The sequence below is a fragment of the Saimiri boliviensis genome, chromosome 1, assembly GCF_048565385.1.
Source record: "Saimiri boliviensis isolate mSaiBol1 chromosome 1, mSaiBol1.pri, whole genome shotgun sequence".
Lineage (NCBI taxonomy): Eukaryota > Metazoa > Chordata > Mammalia > Primates > Cebidae > Saimiri > Saimiri boliviensis.
The window spans coordinates 187,240,476-187,254,926 of record NC_133449.1 but is presented as its reverse complement, the minus strand read 5'-3'; the positions used below and the strand labels follow the sequence as shown (position 1 = coordinate 187,254,926).

Here is a 14,451-nt window from a genome sequence, read left to right as displayed (position 1 = left end):
TTTAGGATTCATGTTTAGTTAATTTTTATATAAGGTATGAGTTGACGTTCTTTTTTTTTTTTTTTTTTTTTTTTTTTTTTTTTAAAGACAGGGTTTCAGAGTGGTCTTGAACTCCCGACCTGAGGTAATCTGCCCGCCTTGGCCTCCAAAGTACTTGGATTACAGGCGTGAGTCACCACGCCCGGCCGACGTTCTTTTTTTAAAATACAGATACTTAATTATTCCGGCACTATTTGTTGACAGTCTAGCCTTTCTTTATTGGGTTGTCTTTTTCAGAAATAAACTGACCACATATGGATTAACCTATTTCTTTTTTTCTTTTTTCTTTTTCTTTTCTTTTTTTTTTTTTTTGAGACGGTCTCACTCAGTCACCAGGCTGGAGTGCAGTGGCACAATCTTGGCTCACTGCAACCTCTGCCTCCTGGGTTCAAGTGATTCTCCTGCCTCAGTCTCTTGAGTAATTGAGACTATAGGCGAATGCCACCACGCCCAACTAATTTTCGTATTTTTTGTATTTTAGGTTTCACAGTGTTGGCTAGGATGATCTTGATTTCTTGACCTCTTGATCTCCCTACCTTGCCCCCCAAAGTGCTGAGTGAGATTACAGGCGTGAGTCACTGTGACAGGCTGGGTCGACCTATTTCTGTATTGTTTCATTGACATATTGAGAATCCCTTCCCAGTCTACATTGTCTTGATTACTTAATCTGAATCTTGAAATTAAGTTGAATGACTCCTCTTTGTTATTTTAAAAAAATTGCCTGTGCTATTCTAGTTCTTTTTGCTTTTTCATATAATTTTAGAATTATTTCTTTGAAATATCCTGCTGAGATTTTAATTGAGATTGTGTTGAATTCATAAATTAGATTCAGGAGAATTAACCCATTAACAGTGTTGAGCCTTCAAGCTATATGAATAATCTCTCTCTCCATTTACTTAGTTAGATCCTATTTGATTTTTTTTCACTAATGTTTGTAGCTTTCAGCATACAGATCTAGCACATATTTTGTTAGTTCGTATCTAAGTATTTCATAGTTTTTAGTACTTTCATTTCTTTTATTACTTTTTATATTTTTCCTTTGGTCGCACATTGACCCTCTATGATAACAACTGTTTACACTTACTAGGTTTAGTGGGTTTTTGTAGTCCACTGATTTTCTATGTGGATAATCATATTGTTTGTGATTGGAGTTTAATTTTCTTCTTTCAGTCTTTATACTTTTTTTTCTCTTGTCCTAATGGTTAGCTAGTACCACTAGTATAATATTGAATAAAAATGGTGATAGTGCTTTTTTTCTTGTGTCCTAATGGTTAGCTAGGACCAAAAGTGTTGATAGTGAATATTCTTTCCTTTTTCATGATCTCAGAATAAGATATTATCTGTAGATTTTTTTTAATGAGTATAATCAAATGAAAAGATCTCTTCTGTTTCTAGTTTTCTGAGAGTTTTTATCCATGAATGGATGTTAATTTTGACAGGTGCTTTTTCTGCATTCATTATGATAATCATGTAGTTTTCTTCTTTAGTTTATTGATAAGGTAAAATCTTTTCTTTTTTTTTTAGCCCTCATCCTCAGAATGATTTTCAAACTGATTCAAAAAGGCTGAAGCAGCATTGCATTCCTAGGATAAACTCCACACTATCATAATGTATTTACCCTTTTTATATATTTCTGGATGTAATTTGCTAGATTTTATTTAGGCTGTTGTGTCTATGTTCATGACAGATATTTGTGTTTTCTTTTTCATATGTCTTTGGTTTTCGTTTCAGAAATGCTAGCCTCATTAAGTGATTTGGTGAGTGTTTACTCTTATTCCACATTCTTGAAGAGGTTGTATGGAATTAGGTTTACATCTTCCCTAAATGTTGATAGACTATACTAATGAAATCATCTGAACTGTAGTTTTATTTGCTGGAAGACTTTTAATGACAAATTCAATTTTTAAAATACAGGAATACTTCATGGTGAACTTTTGAAGTATGTATCTTTTCAGGAATTTATAGTGTCAGTTATGAAATTTATGGGCATACTGTTTTTCATAGTACTTATCCTATTATCATGTTTGTGGAGTCTATGGGTGGTATGCTTTTCTTTTTCTTGCTGATACTGGTAATTTACATCTTCTGATTGTTTATGTATTTATTTTAATTTAGTAGAGGTTTGATATCCTCTTAGGATCTTTTCAGACAATTAGCTTTTGCTTTCATTGATTTTTGCCCCATTCTTTCTGTTACGAATTTCATTGATTTCTGCTCTTTCTTTCTTCTCCTTGCTTTGTGTTTAATTTGCTCTTAGTTTCTTTTGTTAATTTTAAATTTTTTTATTTTTTATTTTGTAGAGACAGGGTCTCACTATATTGCCCAGGCTGCTCTCAAACTCTTGGCCTCAAGTGGGCCTCTTATCTTGGCCTCCCAAAATTCTGGAATTATACGTGTCAGCCACTGTACCAAGCCTGCTTTTCTAGTTTCTTAAAGTAGAAGCTTGGATCATTGATTTGAGACTTTTTTCCCTACCGTTGCTGTTTAGCTTTGTATTTTCCTCTAAGCACTGCTTTGGTTGCATTCCACAAATTTTGATATTGTATTTTTGTTCTTTCATTTTAAAATAATTTCTAGGGCCAGGCGTGGTGGCTCACGCCTATAATCCCAGCACTTTGGGAGGCCGAGACAGGTGGATCATGAGGTCAAGAGATCGAGACCATCCTGGTCAACATGGTGAAACCCCGTCTCTACTAAAAATACAAAAAAATTAGCTGGGCATGGTGGCGCGTGCCTGTAATCCCAGCTACTCGGGAGGCTGAGGCAGGAGAATTGCTTGAACCCAGGAGGTGGAGGTTGCGGTGAGCCGAGATCGCGCCATTGCACTCCAGCCTGGGTAACGAACGAAACTCTGTCTCAAAAATAATAATAATAATAATAATTTCTAGTTTCCCTTGTGACTCTTATTTGATGAGTTATTTAGAAGTATATTATTTAATTTCCAAAATTTGAGGATTTTCCAGATAGCTATTACTGATTTCTGGTTTAATTTGATGATGGTAAGAGATTTGTTTTTGTTTTTGTTTTTGTTTTTTTTCGAGACGGAGTCTCACTCTGTTACCCATGCTGGAGTACAAAGGCACGATCTCGGCTCACCGCAACCTCTGCCTCCTGGGTTCAAGCGATTCTCCTGCCTCAGTCTCCTGAGTAGCTGGGATTACACTCACGTGCCACTGCGCCCAGCTATTTTGTGTATTTTTAGTAGAGACGGGGTTTCAACATCGTGGCCAGGCTGGTCTTGAACTCCTGACCTTGTGATCCACCGGCCTCAGCCTCCCAAATTGCTGGGATTATAGGTGTGAGCCACCGCAGCTGGCCGGTAAGAGAATTTTTTTTTTTTTTTTTTTTGAGATAGTCTTGCTCTGTTGCCAGGCTGGAGTGCATTGGCGGTATCTCGGCTCGCTGCAGCCTCCACTTCCCAGGTTTAAGTGAATCTCCTGCCTCAGCCTCCTGAGAACAGGCACACACCACCCTGCCCGGCTAATTTTTGTATTTTTAGTAGAGACAGGGTTTTACCATGTTGGCCAGGATGGTCCTCAATCTTGTGATCCACCTGCCTTGGCCTCCCAAAGTGCTAGGACACACACAGTCATTTATAACCTAATATCAGAAGTGACATACTATAATTTCTCTTGTGTGCTGTTGGTCACACAAATCTGTTGGTACACTGTGGGAGAGTACTATACAGAGATGTGGATATTCAGAGTTAGGGATCATTGTGGGTGGACCCTCTTGGGGGCTAACTACCACACTCCATCTTGGCTGTAACTTGATCTCTTTGTGTTTCTGTTTTCTACAAAAGCAAAATAAAATACAGTGTGATAAGTTGGGAGAACTCCAAACAATTTTTTATTACATCAGTGAGAATAAAATACAAATCATAGGAAAATGATGTGTGGCAGCAGATGAGGCTTTATGAGAAAGAAAGCTTGCTACTATGAGCCTTGTATATATGCAAAGGGGTTTAGGTTTTAGACCATAGTCAATGGGAAGTCATTGAAGAACTATGAGCAACACATAGATTTTTAGATTTCCTTGTAACAATAGGAAGAATATACTGGAAGTTGGGGAAGAAGATAGGAAGACAGTTCACTTTGGGCAGAAAAAAAATGGTTTTGGGTTGTGGCAGTGGAGATACACAGAAATGAGAGATAGTGAGGATGGAAGATATGGGAATTGGCTAGATATGGAAGATGTGTGTTGTAAGAGAGAAGTAGGACTTTGGGAAAATATCTGGATTTCTGAATTGTGTCACCTACAGAGAAAGGCAGTTATTGTTTCTTCTTCCCAGTCTGTCTGCCTTCACTTCCTTTTCTTGTCTTTTTTCATGGAGCTAGAACTTTCAGTATGATGTTCAAAAGAAGTGATAAAAGGGGAAAATCTTGTCTTGTTCCTGATCTAAGTGGAAAAGCTTCAAACTTCTTACCCTTAAGTATGATGTTAGCTGTAGGCTTTCTGTAGAAATTCTTTCTCAGCATATCTGTTACTAGTTTACGTAGAATTTTTATCATTAATAGATATTGGAGCCACTCTGCCACATTTTTATGTGGATGCACTATAGGCTATTTTAATTTTTATAGCAATATAGACCATCTGATTGACAAATCTGTGGTTAATTATTTGACATATCCATCATTATTTTCTTAAAACTCAATTAAATGATAGTCATTGAGTGTTTTGCTGCCAGATAGTGAGTAAAAAGTAGTGAACAAGATGAAATACTCTTCCTTTCGTTATACAGCTTGCAGTCTATAAACAGATAATAATTATAATGTGGTAAGAGAAATTACAACAGAAGTAGGTATTCTATGGAAACATATAGGCCAATCACCCAGACTTGTCTAGAGTTACAGTTAAGGTTGTTAGGAGCACTTTCAGAGGAAATAATACATAAACTTACTTGTTCTTTAAATTCCCAAGTGAAAGTTGCTAAGTTAAAGAGAGGCCCACTTTTGTGAGAATTTGGGACTTTAAGAATTAGCCCCTGAGAGAAAAGAAAGTCTCTTTAATTTTTCCTATAAGGGTTTGAAACTGCTTTTGAATGTTCTAAAGAGATGTCTTTGTGCCAGTGAGGGTAGTTTACTTAAAAAGCTGATGAGAAAATCTTATTAATTAAAGTGGCATCAAAAGACTATTGATCCTACAAAATGCTTAGTTAACTGCTGGGCATAGTGGCCCACACCTGTATTCCCAGCACTTTGGGAGGCTGAAGCAGGTGGATCACCTGAGGTCAGGAGTTCTAGACCAGCCTGACCAACTGGCGAAAAAAATTTGCTGGGCCTGGTAGCGGGCACCTGTGGTCCCAGCTACTTGGAAAGCTGAGGCAGGAGGATTGCTTGGACCCAGGAGGTGGAGGTTGCAGTGAGCCGAGATTGCGCCATTGCACTCCAGCCTGGGGAACAAGAGTAAAACTTAAGTTTCAAAAAAAAAAAAAAAACGCTTAGGAACTATAAAAGAAAAAAATTGGTATAATTTGCCTATAATGAAGAAATTCTATTGCAAACTCTACCATTAAGAAAGTAAAAAGGTAAGCCAAAGGTTGGGAGACTAAATTATTAACAAAAAAATTTTTATCCAGAATATATAAAGAACTACAAATTAATAAGAACAGTAGAAAAATGAACAAAATATTTGAAGAGACTCTTCACAAAAGGATATCCAAATTGCCTTTAAACATATGAAAAATTGCTCACCATCATTACTCATCAGAGATGCAAATTCAGAACACAATCATACATGCTCTACAGGCTAGAATAGCAAAGTGGAAAAAAATGGAATATATCAAAATGTTGGCAAAGAATTGGAGCAACAAAATTTCTATGCTGCTGGTGGGACTGTAAAATTATACAACCACTTTAGAGGATTATTTACTAATATCTTCTAAAGCTGAACATTCATATACCCTGTGATCCAGCTATTCCACTCTTAGGTTTATACAAACATATTTGTTCACATGTCCACTAAAAGATGAACTAGAAAGTTCATAGCAATATTGGTAGTATTAATATCTGTTAACTACCCAAAAAAACTGTTAACCACCCAAATGCTTATCAACACTAGAATGGCTCAGGTATGGTATTCACACAATGGAATATTATACATTTATGATAATGAGTGGTCTGATACTACACAGAACAATATGGAAGAAGCTTACATACATAGTAACATTAGGGCCAAAAACCAAACACAAAAAATATGTACTGTGTGGCTCTATTTTATGAAGAGCAAAATTAGGAATAGCTATTACATGCTGGTAGAAGCCTGCATGGTAAAGAATGGGAGGGAGCGTAAGTGGAGCTTTTAGATTTGACGGTAATGGTCTTTCTTGATCCAAGTGCATTTGCAGAGGTATGTTGAGTTTTTTAAACTATCTAGCTGTATACTTTTGATTTATACAGTTTTTTTGTTATATTTCAATAAGTTTTTTTGAAGTCCTGCTTTTAAGTATTGTAAGAAAACCATAATAAAGAGAAAAGCTACACAATCTAGGTTTCATTTTGTTAATCATTATACTTTAAGGTTAAAGAAGTATAAGAGTGGCTCATGCCTGTTACCCTAGCACTTTGGGAGGCCAAGGTGCATGGATCACCTGAGGTTGGGAGTTCAAGACCAGCCTGACCAACATGTTGAAATCCTGTCTCTACTGAAAGTAAAAAAATTAGCCGGGCATGGTGGTGCATACCTGTAATCCCAGCTATTTAGGATGCTGAGATAGTAGAATCACTTGAACCCAGGAGGCGGAGGTTGCAGTGAGCCAAGATTGCACCATTGCACTCCAGTCTGGGCAATAGAGTGAGACTCCATCTCAAAAAAATAAGTACAAGAATAGTCGTAGTCATTAGCATAGATGAAATATAAATGTCTTGAGAGGGTGTATTTTTAGTTTGAAGTGATAGAAATTTTAGAATAATTGGACTTGATTCAGCTAGTATTAAGCTTTCCTCTTACAGTAAAGCAGTGCTTTGAACTTCTAGGACATGCAGCATGTTTTCAAGATCTGTTGAGTCATGTGGAATTTTGATGTTTGGGTATATCCACCCCCCACTAGGGGAAGAAAAAAAAACCTTGGCAATAACAAAAAAAACAGGAATTTTTGAAAATCAAGGAATGTTACATGATTTTGATTCTATTGTATATGACTGTGTAAAATAGTAGATCTGGTTTTTGTCCATTATAACTCAGCATGACAAACTGGGTAGTACCTCTAAAAGGATGACTAGAAAAGGTTCTGGCCAGGGGTGATGGCACACACCTATAATCTCAGCACTTTGGAAGGCTGAGGTGGGAGGATCACTTTAGCTCAGGAGTTCAAGCCTGGGCAACATGGTGAAACCCTATCTCTTAAAAAATAATAATAATAATAACTAGGTATGGTGATATGTGCTTTTAGTCCCAGCTACTCAGGAGGCTGAGGTGGGAGGATCCTTTGAGCCTGGAAGGTCAAGGCTGCAGTGAACCAAGATCATTTGGGCCTGGGAGATTAAGGCTGCTGTGAACCAAGATCACACTACTACCCTCTAGCCTGGGCCGTAGAGTGAGACCCTATCTCAAAAAATAAAAAGGAAAAAAAAAAGATTTTCTTTTTTAAATCACAAGTGACTTTTTGTTAAGAACGATGATGAATTAGATCTCCTGGGGTCGGGAGTTCAAGACCAGCCAGACCAACATGGAGACACCTTCTCTCTACTAAAAATACAAAATTAGCTGGGCGTGCTGGTCCATGTCTGTAATCCTAGCTACCAGGAGGTTGAGGCAGGAGAATTGCTTGAACCCAGGAGGTGGAGGTTGCGGTGAGCTGTGATCATATCATTGCACTTCAGCCTGGGCAAGAAGAGTGAAACTCCATCTCAAAAAATAAAAGAAAGAAAGATGATGAGTTAAAAGCTTGTTATTAGTTCATTCTTACTCTCAGAGGAGGAAATATAAATAGCTGTTCTTGTTCTTATCTCCCTTCTTATCAAGAGAATGTTTTATTTCTGTAGTACATGGTGACAGAATTACAACAGATAAACATGCCAATCATTACCTATTGTTCTTTTTTAACAGTCAAGTCCATCATCTCCAGAACCAGCTAGTCTTCCTGCAGAAGATATTAGTGCAAACTCCAATGGCCCAAAACCCACAGAAGTTGTGCTAGATGATGACAGAGAAGATCTTTTTGCAGGTAATTGCCATGTCTTTATTTTTTAATAATGGCCAGTTGCAGTATATTTTCTATTAGATAGAAAATATTATCTAAAACAAAACTGAAATGCCGTGTAAAGTGTTAGTGACAGCTCTTGTAACAACTTAGAAGGATGAGGAATTTCCAGTCACATCACTCTATGAAAAATATGGACTGTCAAGAGAAGCAAAAATGTGGTTCTTTCTGGATTTAAGCATTTGAAAATAAATTATTTATTATAGTTTGATTGGGGGCAGTACTTCGATTCAAAAGATTAATGGTTGTGATACTCTGAGACATAGCAGTGATTGTACTTTTTTATTACTTAGAAGTTGTCACAAAGCAAAATTAAACTGAATTTAAAAATTATTCTGTAATCTATGTTTGAAAGCTGTTTTAATAAATTGCTGAACTATTTACTGTCTGTTCCATTTGACCCACTTTTAGGTGAATAATTTGATGCTTAAGGAATTTATTTTTTATATAGGGGCAGGATGTGGTTTAATTCATCCTAACTTAAAAAAAAAGGACTCTCTTAAACAATTGCGTGCTTTAAAATTAAAATTAATGTTTTAATATTAAAAAGCAACATCTTCCTTAAAATTAATGACATGAAAAATGAAAATGGTAAATTTTATTTTCTGTCTTTGTTATAGCCTAATTTACCAGAACTGGCTCTCTTTGAGTTAATATGAAAGCCGGGCGCGGTGGCTCACGCCTGTAATCCCAGCACTTTGGGAGGCTGAGGCGGGTGGATCACGAGGTCGAGAGATCGAGACCATCCTGGTCAACATGGTGAAACCCCATCTCTACTAAAAATACAAAAAATTAGCTGGGCATGGTGGCGCGTGCCTGTAATCCCAGCTACTCAGGAGGCTGAGGCAGGAGAATTGCCTGAACCCAGGAGGCGGAGGTTGCGGTGAGCCGAGATCGCGCCATTGCCCTCCAGCCTGGGTAACAAGAGCGAAACTGTGTCTCAAAAAAAAAAAAAACAAAAAAACTTAATATGGGTGGATTATTTTGTGGCTGATAAGCTTGGGATTTTCACACTAAACATTTTTAACTTGTAAGATTGAGACTTCACACTAATCTGTGAATATGCCTCCCTCAAACCTTGCTACAGTATTGGCACATTATTCATCTCACATGAAAAAGAAAAAAAATTAATAATTATGTACGTAACTTTCATAGTCATTCAGTATTCAAACCATTCTGTTTTTGTACAAATATGTTTGAAGATAAAGATCCTCCACAGAAATCCATATAATTTCCATCTTGATTCATTCCATGAGAAGTTGTCACTGCAGATTCACATATTTTATTATGTTACAAAATTAAAAGTATGATACCAAATATCAGTCATGTTCTCTTTTTGAAATTTTAAGCCACCTGACAATGTAGAATCAAAATCACAGTTAACCAAAGTTTTAGTATTTTAGTATTTGTTATTGTGTCCTTTCATTGACTTTTTTTCAGGCAATCTTTCAAAGTTGTTTCATGGTATCTGTATTTTAAGCTAAAAGATGACACAAGTTCTTTCTCTATTAAGCAACTTCTTATCTAAAATTCTGTGTATTATTTTAATAGTATAAGGTCATACATAGAGGTTTTAAATTATCCATTTTATTAAAGATTCCTTCACTCTGTAATCTCAGAATTCTATGTAGATTAATACATTTAAACCTTACTGTAACAAGAGGACCAGTGGCTCATGCCTGTCATCCCAGCACTTTAGGAGGCCAAGGTGGGTGGATCACCTGAGGTCAGGAGTTCGAGACCAGTAGTGAAACCCCACCTCTACTAAAAATACAAAACATTAACCAGGCATGGTGGCGCATGCCTGTAATCCCAGCTACTTGGGAGTCTGAGATAGGGGAATCGCTTGAACCCGAGAGGTGAAGGTTACAGTTAGCCAAGATCGCACCTTGCACTCCAGCCTGTGGGACAAGAGCGAAACAGGACTGTGTCTGTGTGTGTTTGTGTACATGCAAAGTTGTTTTTTTTTTTAACAGTATGCACAGCTAGCTGATCAAAGAGTTAGCCAAGTGAGGACTATCCAGTGATATTTGCCCCTTAACTTGATTAGAAAAAAAATTTTAATTTTTTTTTTTAAATACAGGGTCTCTGTCACCCAAGCTGGAGTATAGTGATGCCATCATAGCTCATAGCAGCTTCAAACTCCTTTGAACAAACAATTCTCCCACCCCTGCTTCTCAAGTAGCTAAGACTATAGACATGTGCCACCATACTTGGCTAATTTATTCATGTTTTGTAGAGATGGGTTCTTGCTATGTTGCCCAGGCTGGTCTTGAACTCCTATCCTCAAACAATCCTCCCACCTGGGCCTCCCAAAGTATTGGGATTATAGGTGTGAGCCATTGAGCCCAGCCAGAAAAATCTTTATAGCGTTTTATTCTACTTAGCCGTCTATACTAAATTCAGTGACTCAAATATGGTGAATGTTAGTGTTTGCTTAAAAAAGAGAGAGAGATGGGAACTAAAGAACAATAAACATAGTCATCTGTCTCCTTTGTTAACCTAAAAATAGAAACACTTTTTATGCTTTAGCTTTCATTTTAAACTCAGCTGTATTTCATGATATCATTAAGTGATTGAAGACCTAATCTGATCATTTTTGTATGAGAGAATGAATGAATATTACATTTGGTTCTTATTCATAATACACTTTAGCAGTTGTAGCATTCCTCCTTCTATGGAGGAGTATGCGTCCAGAAAACTATAATAGAGAGCAGCATATGTTACTGAGATGGTGAAAACTATTGTCCAGTAATAAGAAACCTGTACTTTGTTTCTCTTATACCAGAGGAGAGAATATAGATACTGCTCTATTGACATTGACATAATTGGTTTATACTTGTCTCAAAGACTTCAAGAAAAAGTTAACCTTTATAGTTAGCACCTATGAGATATCTTCCTGAACCTTTAAGTTTGCTTTAAATTAAACCTTGTGAATTTGTAATATGTTGGTTTACTTAAGCTAAAAGTGTCATGAAGAAAATTTAAGACAGATTATATATTAGTATGTTGAATCTAAATCCTACAGTTTTTGAATGAAGCAGGCTGTTAGCGTAAATAACACAAAACCCAGTATCAGCAAAGTAAAATGTGATTAAAAAGTTTAAATGACCTTATCTGTACTGATTTCTCAATAAAGGTACTATCTCACGATATTTTGTCTATGAGTCTGTTGCCAAATAACAGTGCCTCTTTCAAATTCTGGGGTTTTTGTTTTGTTTGGTGCTTCTTGTTTTACTTATTGTTGTAAAGATCTCACACCTCCTAGCTTTGATACACTGCTTTTTTACTGTATCATATTCCTCATTGGTTTCATTTCTTTACAAAAAGAGTAATGAATACTAGCAATCATCACAGCCTGAAGTTGCATATAAGCTTTTATTTTGTTACAGTAGGCTTATCTATAGCCTGTTTCAGCATCTGTAGTCCATTTTCCCTCCTCTGATTACCGTAGTTTGAAAGATTTTTAGTTACTGATCATTTTCACTTTTAATATGAAATAGTAAAGAGATCTATACCAAATAAGGCTTTCATCAACATGAGATAATCAGTAAGAATAGCTTGATAAAATATTAACATGTGTAACCTTATTTCAGGTAAATATGCTATTATTGCTTTACCTTGAGGTATTAAAATTAAAATGGTTCACTGACTATCATTACCACCATCTAAGAATCTAAGAACCTCAGGTTACAAACCACTGGTCTGATCCTGTATTTTCCTTGAAGGCCTGCCTTTTATGGTATCAGTTCTACAAACCAGCAAATTGTAGTTTACATTATGCCCACCAATTGCAATTTACCCTTTTCCTGGCTCTGCCTTTTGCATATGCCGTTATTGCATTTTCATGGAATTCTTCCCTCATTTTTTCTCTACCCATCTCAGTCTTCTCAGATCCATTTTATAAACTGTTCCTGATTTTTGTCTCCCGTCTCAACTCAAATTGTAGTGTTTGTTCAGTAGTTGGTATAGTAATTGAATGTCTTGTAACATTCTTTTCATTGTTTGCCTGGCTATTATTTAACTCTTTTATTATTATTTAACATCCCACATGTTTATGTCTTGTTTTCCCCAACTAGATTATAAACTTTCTGAGGGCAGGTATGGTATTTTACTTTTTTTGTGTTTTTCCATTGTACTTAGCACAGTGTTACGCAGCCTGTAGATGTTCAGTTTATTGATTTGGTTTGATTTTTAAAAATTATTAGCACTAGATTTTTCAAGTGAGTGGGTATTTTAATTTAAAACCTAAATACCTGTTTGCTTTGTGTCATATTTGTGTATCCAACTAATATCCAATAACCTTTAGCAATTAATTGCTTTAGATTACTAACTTTGTGGGTTTTCCATAGCTAGTTTTTAATCCAAGTTGAAATACTTCTGGGCAGACTTCTGCCATAAAATTTTTGTTTATATGTATAAATAATCATAATATTAGTGTGAATACATATTTGAAAGGTAAGTTACCACATATGTTACAAATCCAAACACAAATGTGGAATCATTTACATCATTGCTTTTCTTTCAGCCTTCTCCCTACCACTAGTGTAGATAATTAAGCCAACTTAATAGGATTCTTTCTAAAACTAATAAAGTTATAGTTGGTTTTAATGTTATGATAAAGGAAGGATGCATAAAATTCGTTTGTAACAATTATTTTTAAATGACATTTTCGATATTAGTGGGTAATATAAAAATTTTTTTTATAATCCATTAACTGTTATGTAGAATATTGGGGGTTATGTTGCCAGTGTTCTTAACTAACTTGTTTAATCTATGTCTAGAAGCCACAGAAGAAGTTTCTTTGGACAGCCCTGAAAGGGAACCTATCCTCTCCTCGGAACCTTCTCCTGCAGTCACACCTGTCACTCCTACTACACTCATTGCTCCTAGAATTGAATCAAAGAGTATGTCTGCTCCCGTGATCTTTGATAGATCCAGGGAAGAGGTACAGGAAAGTGTATTCTAAATTAATATGTAAATATATACGTTTTTCCCCCCACCCAACATCACTCTCCTGTTAGTCATTTCTAATCAAAGCCTTTCAGCCATTTTGGGAAAAGAACATTGAACTAAGTAAGTTATGTGATCTGGCTTCTAATTTTATCTCCCCCATTCCTCCCAGTGACCTGGGCATATCATTTACCTTCTTAAGTGAAGGAGTTTGTCATTTCTGATTTTATGATGATAGTTTGTGTTTCCCCAGTTTCCTCTGTTGGTCAGATGGTATATAAAAGTGCTTTGAAAATGGTTAATCACAAAAAAGTGATATTTTGAGTAAATTTATTTGATAAAATTTGCAATAAATACTGTAAATACTTAAAGATTGCTATTGAAAAAGAAGGGGGAATATATATCAGTTAAAGGTACATTCTCTTAATTTGGCAATAATTTCTGACAAGGTGAATTTGGAAAAGAAAAATTATGTGGAGGTTATTTTAATGGCAATTATATATTTAAAAGTTATTCATGGAAATGTCATTAAGATGACCATAATTAAGTAACAACCACACACAAAAACTATGAATAATCTCACAAACATAATATTAAGGGAAAGAAGTAAGACATAGAAGAATACTTTTATAATTCTAATATTTGAACTTTAAAAGCAGGTATAACTAAGGTACGGTGTTGGATGTCTGGGAAGTGGTTATGTTGGCAGGTAAAGAATGTAAGTGCGGTGGCTCACGCCTGTAATCCCAGCACTTTGGGAGGCCAAGGCGGGCAGATCACAAGGTCAGGAGTTCGAGACCAGCCTGACCAACATGCTGAAACCCCGTCTCTACTAAAAATACAAAAATTAGCTGGGCGTGGTGGCTCATGCCTATAATACCAGCTACTCAGGAGACTGAGGCAGGAGAATTGCTTGAACCCAGGAAGCGGAGGTTGCAGTGAGCTGAGATCATGCCACTGCACTGCAGCCTGGGAGACAAAGTGAGACTCTGTCTCAAAAATAAATAAATAAATAAAAAGAATGGGTGGTAATTGGAGGGGAAGCATAAGAGGGCCTCCTGGGCTGTAGTGATGATGCTTATTTCTGATCTAGGTTCTGGTTACAAAGATGTGTTCACTTTGTGAAGGTTTATTGAACTGTACACTTAGAACTTATATACTTTTTATATAATGATTTTTCAAAGTTTTACTTTAAAAATATCTAAGAAGATAACCTTGAAATAAAACAAGTATGGTTAGAAACACTTTTCATTTAGAGA

General features: G+C 36.1%; 1 protein-coding gene and 1 pseudogene across 1 annotated transcript in view; both read left to right on the top strand.

Moving 5' to 3' along the window:
* The window catches only part of SNX2 (sorting nexin 2), a 51,506-nt gene that overhangs the window by 5,983 nt on the left and 31,072 nt on the right, over window positions 1-14,451 (top strand). The window contains exons 2-3 of the mRNA XM_003920656.4: window positions 8,086-8,203; window positions 13,024-13,187. Of these exons, the coding sequence (XP_003920705.1) occupies window positions 8,086-8,203; window positions 13,024-13,187 (282 nt within the window). The remainder of the gene's footprint in view (window positions 1-8,085; window positions 8,204-13,023; window positions 13,188-14,451) is intronic.
* On the top strand, window positions 9,218-9,350 carry LOC120365930 (small nucleolar RNA U13; annotated as a pseudogene).